The 15,777-nt window shown below is 40.2% G+C and overlaps 1 protein-coding gene across 3 annotated transcripts in view; it reads right to left on the bottom strand.

Annotated features, from left to right (window-relative positions):
* coro6 (coronin 6) overlaps positions 1-15,777 on the bottom strand; it is a 105,475-nt gene that overhangs the window by 38,556 nt on the left and 51,142 nt on the right. For all 3 annotated transcript variants that reach the window (XR_004562686.1, XM_034178196.1, XM_034178197.1), the window contains 2 exons: positions 1,362-1,481; positions 1,156-1,260 (listed from right to left, as the gene is read on the bottom strand). Coding sequence is in view for 2 of the 3 variants with exons in the window: in XM_034178196.1 (XP_034034087.1) it covers positions 1,156-1,260; positions 1,362-1,481 (225 nt within the window). In the remaining variant the exon portion in view is untranslated. The remainder of the gene's footprint in view (positions 1-1,155; positions 1,261-1,361; positions 1,482-15,777) is intronic.

Genomic DNA, 15,777 nt, shown 5'->3' with positions numbered 1-15,777 from the left:
CAGATGTACTATATATTAAATGAAAAGAGTTGACCACACAAAACATGAAATCTTCAGTTCATCCTGTCTGCAATGAAATAGCAGTCAAAGAAAAGGAAAGAAATCATTGCTGAAGTTGTTGCTGTAATTTGCATTTGCACCATACAGTTACAACGTTTTCTGATTTGGGGTTGTAGGCCAATATATACAATCTTCAATATGCTTTTTCTCCACCTCAGCATGCATCACTGACATTACTACAGTTAACATCTCATAGCTTTGTTCAAAGATACTGTGTTTATGTAGTTACTGACCAAGTTGACAGATTTATTTCCCCAGAAAATGTCAATGCGACTGATCAGTAGGTTGCTGGTTAATCCCACCATGCATCACTGACATCCAGCTTAATGACCAGTCTTAGCACATTCAAGAGATAATGTGTTTAAACCATCCCATGGACAGACACACAGAGGGACAGGAGGACCTACAACAAGATAATACCTTTTCGGCTGTCATTGAGAGGTTAAAAACTACATTCAGCAAACATCCTGTTGGCCGTATCAGTCAATGAACACAAACAATAATGGGGAACTGAAATGTGTTGAGTGTTCCTCTATTGGCACACTTTTCCATTTGTGAACAAAGTGAAAACCAGTAAGTTGTGTGCTAATATTGAAGTGTTGACAAAGGTCGAGTATATAAGAACCAACCAAATCTTAAATTACAACTACTTGGACTTGCTAAGGAGTCATCAAAAATTAATTATGTGATGGGTGCTTAAATTAGATTCAACAGTGCTCAAGTCCGTCAAGGGTGAGGCAGACACTCGATTTCGTCAGGTATTAAACAAGTGGCCCTCGGGTCACACCCCCATTTTCTAACACCACCACATCCTACCTGGCAATCTCACACTTTGTAACGTCCACACCTCTCTTGGGCATAAAGCCCATACCCCTCTGAGGCTCCTTACTGCTGTAGGTGTTCAGGTAGTGGACGTATGGCGGCTCGTCTGTGATCTCAAGTAACGGATACTGCTGTCCCCCTACACACACACAAATGCATGAACGAAGCAAAAGAAATGTTTTCTCAGAATAAGTCAACAGAAACACATTCAAAACATCTGGTTCTCCATGTGCACACAATTTTAAATGTAAAACACAGTCAACAACTTTGTACCTTCCCACAGAGGTAGACCATGTTTGCATCTGCATCATAATATGGTAACAACACTCCATTACTTGTGTCCAACTCCAACAGTGCAATTGGCTCCTCAAAGTTTGTCTGTGGACAGCATCATTGAAAAAAAAAACAAAAAACATGAAGAACGCACTTGTTTTGAATGATAACAGTAGATAATAATCAGGCCTATGCTGTGTTTTTACCGGGTCCCAGAGGCCGAGCTCCCGTTGGCTCATCCTGGTAAATCCTGTGGTGAAGATGTTTCCATCTCTGGTGAACATGGCTCTCATTGGCCGGATCCCTTCATGTGGAGCTAGACGTTCCTATTGGTTGACAGAGATGGTGTAGACAAGAAAATTTAAAGGCAAGAAGGTATTTAATGCTGCTGTGGGTTTTCTTTTTCATGTTCTCCTGCTCAGCCTTTTCAGCTGTTTGTAGTGTTATTTTATTTAAGAAAACTGTTGATTTGTTGAGGTTCACTTACAAATCTGGAAAAGCACCAGCATAGTGCCCATGTTCACCATGGGTAAGCAATCAACAGATTGTACACTGGGATTAACAAAATCATACAAAAGAGGGGTGCAAAATCACTCCCCATTGGTTATAGATCAGGTCTAGGAGCATGCAGCAGTGCATTGCCTCACCACACCACAGAACCACCCTAGGTTAGCAAATGTCAACCACCTATGCAGGTCTTTGGTCCATCCCTAATCCTCAAATGTAGCAATCTATCTGTTGCAGCCAGGTGAAAGGTGGGCATCCCCTTGGCCTTTTTCAGCTACTTGTGTCCATAGCACTGAGGAGGCTATGTGCTGGATCATGCCCAGAGAAACACACCACAGGGCCAAAATGTTGTAGCTGATATTCCCTCGCAATAGTGCAGCAGATAGAATATTTACAGGGGAATCCTTCAAATGGTGATGCAAGCACCAAATTTGGTAAAAGTACACCTTAGATATTACTCTTTTAAAACCGACAGGTCACTTGAATTTTCAATAGGCGGCCACGTAGGGGTCAATTAAAGAATTACGTGGGGTCAAAATATAAAATGCTCCAGTCATATTGGCTATGTACCACAGGCTTTTAAGGTGGCAGTAATTAAACCATTACTTAAAAAGCCATCACCTGCAGCTTTGATACTGTTGACCATAAAATTTTATTACAGAGATTAGAGCATGCCATAGGTATTAAAGGCACTGCGGTGGTTTGAATCATATTTATCTAATAGATTAGAATTTGTTCATGTAAATGGGGAATCTTCTTCACAGACTAAGGTTAATTATGGAATTCCACAAGGTTCTGTGCTAGGACCAATTTTATTCACTTTATTCACACACACCAATTAGCTAAACTGCAGGATTGTCTTACAGACATAAAGACATGGATGACCTCTAATTTCCTGCTTTTAAACTCAGATAAAACTGAAGTTATTGCACTTGGCCCCACAAATCTTAGAAACATGGTGTCTAACCAGATCCTTACTCTGGATGGCATTACCCTAACCTCTAGTAATACTGTGAGACATCTTGGAGTCATTTTTGATCAGGATATGTCATTCAATGCGCATATTAAACAAATATGTAGAACTGCTTTTTTGCATTTGCACAATATCTCTAAAATTAGAAAGGTCTTGTCTCAGAGTGATGCTGAAAAACTAATTCATGCATTTATTTCCTCTAGGCTGAACTATTGTAATTCATTATTATCAGGTTGTCCTAAAAGTTCCCTGAAAAGCCTTCAGTTAATTCAAAATGCTGCAGCTAGAGTACTGACGGGGACTAGAAGGAGAGAGCATATCTCACCCATATTGGCCTCTCGTCACTGGCTTCCTGTTAATTCTAGAATAGAATTTAAAATTCTTCTTCTTACTTATAAGGTTTTGAATAATCAGGTCCCATCTTATCTTAGGGACCTCATAGTACCATATCACCCCAATAGAGCACTTCGCTCTCAGACTGCAGGCTTACTTGTAGTTCCTAGGGTTTGTAAGAGTAGAATGGGAGGCAGAGCCTTCAGCTTTCAGGCTCCTCTCCTCTGGAACCAGCTCCCAATTCGGATCAGGGAGACAGACACCCTCTCTACTTTTAAGATTAGGCTTAAAACTTTCCTTTTTGCTAAAGCTTATAGTTAGGGCTGGATCAGGTGACCCTGAACCATCCCTTAGTTATGCTGCTATAGACTTAGACTGCTGGGGGGTTCCCATGATGCACTGAGTGTTTCTTTCTCTTTTTCCTGGTTCTCTCCCTCAGCCCCAACCAGTCCCAGCAGAAGACTGCCCCTCCCTGAGCCTGGTTCTGCTGGAGGTTTCTTCCTGTTAAAAGGGAGTTTTTCCTTCCCACTGTTGCCAAGTGCTTGCTCACAGGGGGTCGTTTTGACCGTTGGGGTTTTTTTCGTAATTATTGTATGGCTTTGCCTTACAATATAAAGCGCCTTGGGGCAACTGTTTGTTGTGATTTGGCGCTATATAAATAAAATTGATTTGATATTGAAAATTATACTACATTATTTGTCTGATTGTAAAGATTCCAAAAAGGTATAGTTTAGACAATCTATGACTGAATTCTATAGAGTTATGGGGTATAAACAACAAGAATGGTGACAAAGTTCAGCTTCAGTTTACAGGGGTCAAAAGTTAGAGTTGCTCCAATTTTGTTCAAAAGTGATGCAAATTATTGGCTGAGTTAATAGGGTTTCAAAAAGGAATAGTTTGCACCATGTATCATGCTTAGTTTCATGTTACTGGATAACATATGTCACATGTCATAGCATTCAATGGACGTCAACATTATTTGACCTTTACTTTAATGATCAAGCATTCAACACAGCCAAAACTATTCCATTTATTAATCCAAGTAGCTCAATCAACAATTTGCACCATTTTTTACTAAAATTGGAGCAACTTTAACTTTTGACCCCTGTACAAACTGAAACTGACCTTTGTCACCATTTTTAAGGTTTTTACCCCATAACATTCATTCAGTCATAGATAGTCCAAACTATACCCTTTTGGAATCTTTAGCTGTCCGGAACACCTCTCCAGCGAGGCGTCCGGATGCCCCCTGGACGCCTCGCTGGAGAGGTGTTCCGGGCACGTCCCATTGGGAGGAGGCCCCAGGGAAGACCCAGGACACGCTGGAGGGACTACGTCTCTCAGCTGGCTTGGGAATGCCTTGGGGTTTCCCCGGAGGAGCTGGGGGAGGTGTGTGTGGATCGGGAGGTCTGGGCGGCTTTGCATGAGCTGTTGCCCCCACGACCCGACTTCAAATAAAGCGGAAGGAAAAAAATGGAGAAATGTAATTCGATTGACCCCTACGTGGTGGCCTATTGAAAATTCAAGTGGCCCGTCGGTTTTTCAAAAGAGCAATGTCTAAGGAGAATTTGTACTGGATTTGGTGCTTGTATCACTATGTGAAGTATTGTTTCAGTTATTTGCTGCACTACAATGGAAGCAGCACGCCTCACCTGAGTCTGTATAAGTAACTATTTAATTGGCACAAAGTCACTCAGTGGTACCCAAGCATCCTCCAAATAGACCTTTTACCAAGGACATCTAGTCATCACCTTAGGACACTGGTAAGCAACAAAGTCTCACACCTATGCAGTAAGACAGGAAGCACCAGGACCAGAAACATTTCATTAATCAATCATCAGTTTGGCGAAAAAATTTAAATGGTAAATGGACTGCATTTACAGTAGTGTTCAGAATAATAGTAGTACTATGTGACTAAAAATGATTATTGTTACATGGGAAACAAGGTACCAGTAGATTCAGTAGATTCTCACAAATCCAACAAGACCAAGCATTCATGATATGCACACTTTTAAGGCTATGAAACTGGGCTATTACAAAAAAGTAGAAAAGGGGGTGTTCACAAAACAACCATCAAAATGGATAGAAGAATAACCAGAATGGCAAAGACTCACCCATTGATCAGCTCCAGGATGATCAAAGACAGTCTGGAGTTACCTGTAAGTCCTGTGACAGTTAGAAGACGCCTGTGTGAAGCTAATTTATGTGCAAGAATCCCCTGCAAAGTCCCTCTGTTAAATAAAAGACGTGCAGAAGACGTTACAATTTGCCAAAGAACATCAACTGGCCTAAAGAGAAATGGAGGAATATTTTGTGGACTGATGAGAGTAAAATTTTTCTTTTTGGGTTCAAGGGCCACAGACAGTTTGTGAGACGACCCCCAAACTCTGAATTCAAGCCACAGTTCACAGTGAAGACAGTGAAGCATGGTGGTGCAAGCATCATGATATGGGTATGTTTCTCCTACTATGGTGTTGGGCCTATATATCGCATACCAGGTATCATGGATCAGTTTGGATATGTCAAAATACTTGAAGAGGTCATGTTGCCTTATGCTGAGGAGGACATGCCCTTGAAATGGGTGTTTCAACAAGACAATGACCCAAGCACACTAGTAACCGAGCAAGATCTTGGTTCCAAACCAACAAAATTATGCCTCGCAGATGTGAAGAAATCATGAAAAACTGTTATACAACTAATACTAGTTTAGTGATTCACAGGATTGGTAAAAAAGCAGTTTGAACATAATAGTTTTGAGTTTTGTAGCGTCAACAGCAAATGCTACCATCATTGTGAACACCCCCCTTTTCTACTTTTTTTTTTACTAATAGCCCAATTTCATAGCCTTAAGAGTGTGCGTATCATGAATGCTTGTCTTGTTGGATTTGTGAGAATCTACTGAATCTACTGGTACCTTGTTTCCATGTAACAAGAAATATACTCACAACCTGGATTAATCTTTAGTCACATACCACTACTATTATTCTGAACACTACTGTATATAGCGCTTTTCCATCTGCATCAGATTGCTCAAAACCGCTTTTACAATAATGCCTCACATTCACCCGCAATGTCAGGGTGCTGCCATACAAGGCACTCACTACACAATGGGAGCAACTAGGGGATTAAGGACCTTGCCCAAGGCCTTTAGTGGTTTTTCCGGTCAGGTTGGGATTTGAACAGAGGATCCTCTGGTCTCAAGCCCAACGCCTTAATCACTAGACCATCACCTCACCAAAAATTTAACAATTTTTACTTTCAATCCATGCGTGCTTTATGTTTGTTACTTAACAAGCGACAGCAGCCTACAGTGGCCGCTGTAACACAGATTAGTGTTACAGAGTCACCACTATATGTCAGTGTTTAATCACCATGGACTCAGTGAATCAGAATGGCCTTTATTTGCCAAGTATTCTCAAAGAATACAAGGAATTCGACTCCAGTTTGAACTGTACTCTGTACAAGCATGTATAAATATACGCTAAACACGAAATAATTCACAATAAAAATTCACAACAGAAAAAAATGTGCAAATAAAAATGTGCAGTAAAAAATGTGTGCAAAGGACAAAGACTGAAGTCACACATGAGGTATATGACTGAGTTTTTGGCAGGTTAAGTCGTTTATCAGTGTGATGAACAACTGTTCCTGTGTCTGGTTGTTTTGATGTACAGAGCTCTGTAACTTCGACCGGAGGGGAGGAGTTTAAACAATGTGTGTCCAGGGTGTGAGGGGTCTGCAGAGATGTTACCAGCTCACTTCCTGGTCCTGGACCGGTATGAATGAATGAATGAATGAATGAAAACTGTTTATTTCGAACATTTGATACAACAACAATTACAAGATAGATCAGTAAAGACAACAACAAAAAAGTTCCTACTGTGTACCCAACATGTCCGAAAGGGGTAGGGTGAAGCATCACTTATTTATCCCTACCCCTTCTTCCCCACAACCAGTAATACCCTTTGCCACATATACACATAGATTCCTACACACCTAAATCGATATCAATATATATATATATATATATACATATACATACACATATACATACATACACACATCAACATACATACACATATACACATATACACATATATACACAAACATAAATATACACCTTCACATACCTACTTACATACAAAATACTATATATTTACAAGCCGAAGGAAAAAACAAAAACACCCTAACCCTCATTACCCTTCCTCCTCCCTATACCCAGAAAAAAACCATATTTTTGTACCGCTGTTTGAACTGGTTCATGCTTGGACATTGCTTGAGCCCCACTCCCAATCTGTTCCACATCCTCACCCCACAGACAGAAATACAGAAACCTTTTAATGTTGTTCCTGCCCACTGATGCTTTAAATTAAATTTCCCCCTCAGACTGTAATCCCCTGATCTGTTAAAAAACATATTTTTAATATTTGCTGGAAGTAATTGTTTATTGCTTTATACACATTTGTACTGTTTGAAAATGAACCAAGTCTGTGAATTTTAAGAATTTGGATTGTAAAAATAGTGGATTTGTATGATCTCTATAGCCAGTATTATGAATAATTCTTATAGCTCTTTTCTGCATTACTGATAGTGATTGTGTTGTACCTTTATAAGTATTACCCCATACCTCTGCACAGTACTGTAATATGGTAAAACCAGTGAGCAGTAAAGAATGCGGAGTGAGTTGTGGTCCAGAATATGTTTCGCTTTGTTTAGAACTGAAATGCTTCTTGACAGTTTACTTTGTATATGTTTTATATGAGTCTTCCAGTTTATCTTATCATCTATTATCACCCCCAGAAACTTATTTTCATGTACCCTTTCAATATCTACCCCCTCGACTTGTAACTGAACCTGTATGTCTGTATTACAATAGCCAAATAACATGTATTTTGTTTTACTTAAGTTTAATGATAATTTGTTTCTGTCAAACCATATTTTCAATTTTCCCATTTCTATACTGATCCTCCTCAGTAACTCCTGCAAATCCCCCCCTGAACAAAAAATGCTTGTGTCATCTGCAAATAATACTAATTTTAATATTTTGGAAACATTGACAATATCATTTATATAATTAGAAACAGTTTTGGACCCAATACTGACCCCTGTGGACGACACAAGCATTGTCCAAGCATGATGATGTATATCCCCCAACTTCACAAACTGTTTTCTGTTACTTAAGTAGCTTCTCACCCAGTGCAACACCAACCCCCTAATCCCATACTGTTCAAGTTTATTGATTAATATGTCATGATTAATTGTATCAAAAGCCTTTTAAGGTCTATAAATATTCCAACTGAATGTAATTTGTGGTCTATGGCGTTTGTAATCTCCTCAACTGATTCTATTAATGCAAGTGATGTTGAACTATGTGCTCTGAATCCATATTGACTATCAGTAAGTATTTATGTTTATTTATGAATTTGTCTAATCTATTATTGAATAACTTTTCTAATAATTTGGAAAATTGTGGAAGCAAAGAAACAGGTCTATAATTGTGAAGTGGTGTCTATCCCCAGTCTTATACAGCGGCACAACCTTAGCTATTTTCATTTGATTGGGAAATTTACCGGTTTGAAATGATAAGTTACAGATGTATGTTAATGGTTCTACAATCCATTCAATGACCTGTTTTACCACCACCATATCAATTTCATTTAAATCGGTAGATGTTTTATATTTACAATTATTCACCATGTCTATAATTTCATTTCCATCCACTGCTGTGAGGAACATTGAACAGGGATTTCTTTCTATAAGATTATTATCCCAATCCTCAGATTGGGAATCAGGAATTTTTTCTGCCAAGCTGGTCCAATATTACAAAAAATTATTAAAACCGTTGACTACCTCATCCTTATTTTCCTTCTTGACATTATTATCAATGAAATACTGAGGGTAACTCTGTTTTTTATTACCATTTTTGATAATGCTATTTAATATATCCCATATTCCTTTAATATTGGTTTTGTTATTATATAATATGTTACTATAATATTCCTTCCTACATACCCGTATAATATTAGTTAATCTATTTTTGTATTTCTTATATCTATTTTCTGCCTCTTTAGTCTTTAGTTTTATGAATTCTCTATACAGTGTATTTTTCTTATTACATGCATTTCGTAACCCTTTCGTCATCCATGGTCGAGCTTGGATTTTTTGTTTTCTGTAGTCTTGTTTAATTGGACAATTTTTATCATATAATGATGTAAATATTTGTAAAAAAGTTTCATATGCACTATCAACATCACTTTCACTGTATACCTTTTCCCAGTTTTGCTCCTGTAAATCCTTCTTTAGTGTGTTCATGTTTCCTCTGTCCGCACTCGCCTGTATTTTATTTTCTCCTCTGGCTGATTCCGCCGATGGTTTCTATTATAAACGATGAAAACTGGTAGATGATCACTAATGTCATTGATTAATAATCCACTCACAGTGTTATTCTCAATATCATTGCTGAATATATTATCAATTAAGGTAGCACTATGGGATGTAATTCTGCTTGGCCTGGTGATTTTTGGATATAAACTCATACTGTACATTATACTGATAAATTCATCTGTTATTTTATGCTTATTTGGATTGAGCAGATCAATATTTAAGTCACCACAAATGAACACAGTTTTTTGATTAGTTTTTGAGAACATTTTTCCCATACAGTCAGTGAATGTTCAATACTAGATCCTGGTGCTCTATATATACAGCTGACTAATACATTTTTGCTTTTTTTCTTCACATATTTCAATAGTTATACATTCTAATAAGTTATCAATCACAGTTGTCATATTGTCTACTATTTTATAATCCATGTTCTTATCCACATACACAGCCACTCCTCCTCCACTCTTATTTTTTCTATTTACACAATTAAATTCATATCCATCCAGTTCAAAATCCATTCCTTTATCTTCATTGATCCATGTTTCTGATATAGCAATTATGTTAAATATTTTTTTAAACTGACTTAAATATTCTTTAATGTTGTTAAAGTTTGCATATAGACTTCTGCTGTTGAAATGGATTATTGATAATTTGTTATCCGTTCTAATGATCCGATTAAACTGTTCATCTGTATAATAGCAACAACTGTCATTGATATTTGAGAAGAAATTATTGTCTGGGTCTATATCGTGCTCCAAGTCCAGTACATTGTGGTCTGTGTATTTAAATTTTCTCAGTTCTACTTTTCCATGATCAGCAATCCTTTGAGTTATATCCTTCTTGTCTCCAGATGTAGATGAATAGGTAGTAGATGAATAGGTTCCTCTGGTCTGTGTCATGGTGTTGTGATGTGTTTGTGTCCTCATACCTTATTGGTCATATTTGTCCAGATCCTCGCTTTAAGAAACACTATTGTTCATATTTGTCCAGCTCCTCGATGTTCCTTATTGCCATGACTTTTGCTTGTTCTGGTGATCCGTTCAGTTTGATGAATATTTTACAGTTTGAAGTCCATGTGTGCTGGATTTTTCCTGTTTCTTCAAGAAGCGTGCTTTCCTGGCGATGTCGGCATTCCGTTTGGTGAGATGTTCATTGATGAATACGTTTGTCCCTTTCAGTTTTCTTCCTTGTTTTAACAGTGCTGTTTTGTGTTTTCTGTTGATGAATCTCATGATGATGGTTCGTTTATCACCGTCATTTCTCCGGGGCAGAGGGTGGCACGCTTCAATGTTATTTAAATCCATTTCTATACCTTTAGATAGGAGGAAATCAGCAACCTGTTTTCCACAGAGCTGACCTCCTGTTCACTGGGATCCCCTCCGCTCTCATCTGTTACCGCCCGTGCGTAGGACCGTGGTTTGATGTGAAGACCTGTGATGATGACGTCGTTAATTCTGGTGTACTGCTCCAATTCAGCCACTCTATTTTCCAGCTGCACCAGATGCCGGTCTTTCTCGGCATTCTGGAGCCGTAATGCCTTCACCTCCTCCACCAGATCCATGATTGATTTCTGTTGCTGCTTCACAACAGAAATCTCCTCTGATAGAAAGTCCAGAGATTTTTTAATATCGTCACCTTCCTCCGCTGTCAGAACCTTCTTAGGCCCCATGGTCGGCTTATGAGCAGCTTGTCGATCGCCGATGTTAACAGCCTGCGTTGTTTGTCACCGGGATGGATCTGCACTGCGCTGGTGCCGCGCGGCCTCGGTGTTTCCGCGCTGATGGATCCGCGGTGGCTGCACGAGGCCTCGGGGAAGCGGCACTCGTGACGCGCGGCTCTAATGACGCAGCGCGCGGCCTCAGTGAATTCACCACGTTGAGCCTCGGACGTTGTTGCTGTCCAGTCGCGGGGCTAAGTTGCCGGTTGAGGTGGTATTCCCACTGTCCGGGTTGGCAAACACCGGCGTGGCAGATGGCAACCACAAACACCACCTCTGAAAACTCAGGTACAAACTTTTTGCAGCTCGCTCTGACGACACGCAGCTCTGACTGACTGTGACTGACGCAGCTCTGACCTGGAACGAGAGAGTATAAGTCCTGGATGGAGGGCAGGCTGGTTCCGATGATTTTTTTCTGCAGACAGTTCATTGAAATCTGAGCCCATCATGTTTGGAGGCAGAAGGAACCAAAACAGAGATGAAGATGCACAGGACAGACTGGATGATGGATATGTAGAAGATGATGAGCAGTTCCTGGGGCAGGTTGAACTTCCTGAGCTGTCTGAGGAAGTACATCATCTGCTGTCCCTTTTTCCTGAAGACGTCTATGTGGGAGGTCCACTTCAGATCCCGGAAGATGGTGAATCCCAGCAACTAGAAAGTGTCCACTTTCTCCATTAGTCCACCATCATCTTCACAGTCTTGAGCGGGTTCAGCTCCAGGTTGTTCTGACCACACCAGAGGACCAACTGTTCCACCTCCTATCTGTATGCAGCCTCATCACCATACTGGATGAATCCATTGATGGTGGTATTGTCCGTAAACTTCAGGAGTTTAACAAAGGAGTTCCCTGAGGTGCAGTCATTCATATAGACTGAGAACAGCAGTGTTAGAGCACACACCCCTGAGAGGCGCCAGTGCTGATGGTCCATGTGCTGGATGTTATGCTCCCCAGCCTCACCTGCTGTCTTTACCATCAGGAAGTTGGAGATCCACTGACAGGTGGGAGCTGAAGTTGGAGAATTTTGGTGGAGAATGTCAGGAATGATGGTGCTGAACCGCCGAGCTGAAGTCCACAAACAGGATCCTCACATACATCTCTGCCGAGTCCATGTGCTGCAGGATGTAATGCAGTCCCATGTTGACTGCATCCTCATCTGACCCATTTGCCCAGTAGGCAAATTGCAAGGGGTCCAGCAGGGATCCTGTGATGTCCTTTAGGTGGCTCAACACCACTGTTCAAAAGACTTCATGACTACAGATGTCAGGGCGATGGCCTGTAGTCATTTAGCCCTGTTATGGAGGGTTTCTTTGAGACTGGGATAATAGTGGAGCGTGTGAAGCAAAAGAGGACCTCACACAGCTCCAGAGATCTGTTGAAAATCCAGATGGGGGGCCAGCTGATCAGCACAGGCACTCAGGACATGAGGGAGCAACACCATCAGGTCAAATCTGCGTAAAACAGATTCAACTCCTCAGCCAGTCAGTCAGTCGGGGTTTCTCCACAGGTTGGGAGGTTGGTCTCCAGTAGTTTGTGGCATGTTGAAGATGTCTCCACACTGCTGCAGGGTCATTGGCTGAGAATTGTTTTTCAGACCATCAGAGTAGCTCCTCTTTGCTACTCTGATCTCCTTTGTCAGCATGTTTCTGGCCTCTTGTACAGGAGCTTGTTGCCGCCTCTGTAGGCTCCTCTTTGGCCTGGCGGAGCTGCCTCACATTCCCAGTAAACCAAGTTTGTTGTTGCTGTATGTGCAGAAAGATTTGGTCTGCACACACAGATCCTCACAAAAACTGATGTAAGATATCACAGTGTCACAAAGTCCATGAATGTCTGTGGATGCAGCTTCAAAGACACTCCAGTCTGTGCAGTCAAACAGGCCTGTAGCTACTGCATCGACTCACCGGTTCACATCTTTACAGTCTTCGCTACAGGGTTTGCAGATTTAATTTCTGCCTTTAGGTGGGAATGAGGTGGATCAGACAGTGATCAGAGAGTTCCAAAGCTGCACAGGGAATAGACCAATAGCCGTCCTTTATTGTGGTGTAGCAGTGATCAAGAATGTTTGCGTCCCTGGTGGACATGTGATGTGCTGTCTGTATTTGCAGAGTTCATGGCTGAGATTTGCTCTGTTAAAATCCCCCAGAATGATAAGCAGGGAGTCTGGATACCTCTTCTCCACATCCGTGACTAGCCAGGGTTGGGACCAGGAAGCAGAGTTGTAGTCTTACACACCTCTCTGCAGCTTCTCTCCCCCTGCCATCCCCTCATTACCCCATCCCCGTAGAGACGGGGCCTGCTCCCAGACTACCAATAACCAGCAAAAATCTATTTAAGCATAAAAATTCAAAAAGAAAAAATAATATAACACCTTCAACTGCACCACAGACTAAAACAGTTAAATGTGGTCTATTAAACATTAGGTCTCTCTCTCTTCTAAGTCCCGTTAGTAAATGATATAATAATTGATCAACATATTGATTTATTCTGCCTTACAGCAGGATGAATATGTTAGTTTAAATGAGTCAACACCCCCTAGTCACACTAACTGCCAGAATGCTCGTAGCCACGGGCCGAGGCGGAGGATTAGCAGCAATCTTCCATTCCAGCTTATTAATTATCAAAAACCCAGACAGAGCTTTAATTCATTTGAAGCTTGACTCTTAGTCTTGTCCATCCAAATTGGAAGTCCCAAAAAACCAGTTTTATTTGTTGTTATCTATCGTCCACCTGGTCATTACTGTGAGTTTCTCTGTGAATTTTCAGAACTTTTGTCTGACTTAGTGCTTAGCTCAGATAATTATAGTGGGCAATTTTAACATCCACACAGATGCTGAGAATGACAGCCTCAACACTGCATTTAATCTATTATTAGACTCAATTGGCTTTGCTCAAATGGTAAATGAGTCCACCCACCACTTTAATCATAATCTAGATCTTGTTCTGACTTATGGTATGGAAATTGAAGACTTAACAGTATTCCCTGAAAACTCCCTTCTGTCTGATCATTTCTTAATAACATTTACATTTACTCTGATGGACTACCCAGCAGTGGGGAATAAGTTTCATTACACTAGAAGTCTTTCAGAAAGCGCTGTAACTAGGTTTAAGGATATGATTCCTTCTTTATGTTCTCTAATGCCATATACCAACACAGTGCAGAGTAGCTACCTAAACTCTGTAAGTGAGATAGAGTATCTCGTCAATAGTTTTACATCCTCAATGAAGACAACTTTGGATGCTGTAGCTCCTCTGAAAAAGAGAGCTTTAAATCAGAAGTGCCTGACTCCGAGGTATAACTCACAAACTCGCAGCTTAAAGCAGATAACCCGTAAGTTGGAGAGGAAATGGCATCTCACTAATTTAGAAGATCTTCACTTAGCCTGGAAAAAGAGTCTGTTGCTCTATAAAAAAGCCCTCCGTAAAGCTAGGACATCTTACCACTCATCACTAATTGAAGAAAATAAGAACAACCCCAGGTTTCTTTTCAGCACTGTAGCCAGGCTGACAAAGAGTCAGAACTCTATTGAGCCGAGTATTCCTTTAACTTTAACTAGTAATGACTTCAGGACTTTCTTTGCTAATACAATTTTAACTATTAGAGAAAAAATTACTCATAACCATCCCAAAGACGTATCGTTATCTTTGGCTGCTTTCAGTGATGCCAGTATTTGGTTAGACTCTCTCTCTCAGATTGTTCTGTCTGAGTTATTTTCATTAGTTACTTCATCCAAACCATCAACATGTCTATTAGACCCCATTCCTACCAGGCTGCTCAAGGAAGCCCTACCATTATTTAATGCTTCGATCTTAAATATGATCAATCTATCTTTATTAGTTGGCTATGTACCACAAGCTTTTAAGGTGGCAGTAATTAAACCATTACTTAAAAAGCCATCACTTGACCCAGCTATCTTAGCTAATTATAGGCCAATCTCCAACCTTCCTTTTCTCTCAAAAATTCTTGAAAGGGTAGTTGTAAAACAGCTAACTGATCATCTGGCAGAGGAATGGCCTATTTGAAGAGTTTCAGTCAGGTTTTAGAATTCATCATAGTACAGAAACAGCATTAGTGAAGGTTACAAATGATCATCTTATGGCCTCAGACAGTGGACTCATCTCTGTGCTTGTTCTGTTAGACCTCAGTGCTGCTTTTGATACTGTTGACCATAAACTTTTATTACAGAGATTAGAGCATGCCATAGGTATTAAAGGCACTGCGCTGCGGTGGTTTGAATCATATTTATCTAATAGATTACAATTGTTCATGTAAATGGGGAATCTTCTTCACAGACTAAGGTTAATTATGGAGTTCCACAAGGTTCTGTGCTAGGACCAATTTTATTCACTTTATACATGCTTCCCTTAGGCAGTATTATTAGACGGCATTGCTTAAATTTTCATTGTTACGCAGATGATACCCAGCTTTATCTATCCATGAAGCCAGAGGACACACACCAATTAGCTAAACTGCAGGATTGTCTTACAGACATAAGGACATGGATGACCTCTAATTTCCTGCTTTTAAACTCAGATAAACTGAAGTTATTGTACTTGGCCCCACAAAACTTAGAAACATGGTGTCTAACCAGATCCTTACTCTGGATGGCATTACCCTGACCTCTAGTAATACTGTGAGAAATCTTGGAGTCATTTTGATCAGGATATGTCATTCAAAGCGCATATTAAACAAATATGTAAGACTGCTTT

This window comes from Thalassophryne amazonica, chromosome 9, assembly GCF_902500255.1.
Source record: "Thalassophryne amazonica chromosome 9, fThaAma1.1, whole genome shotgun sequence".
NCBI lineage: Eukaryota > Metazoa > Chordata > Actinopteri > Batrachoidiformes > Batrachoididae > Thalassophryne > Thalassophryne amazonica.
The sequence above is the reverse complement of the archived record's forward strand: the minus strand, read 5'-3'. Positions and strand labels throughout refer to the sequence as shown.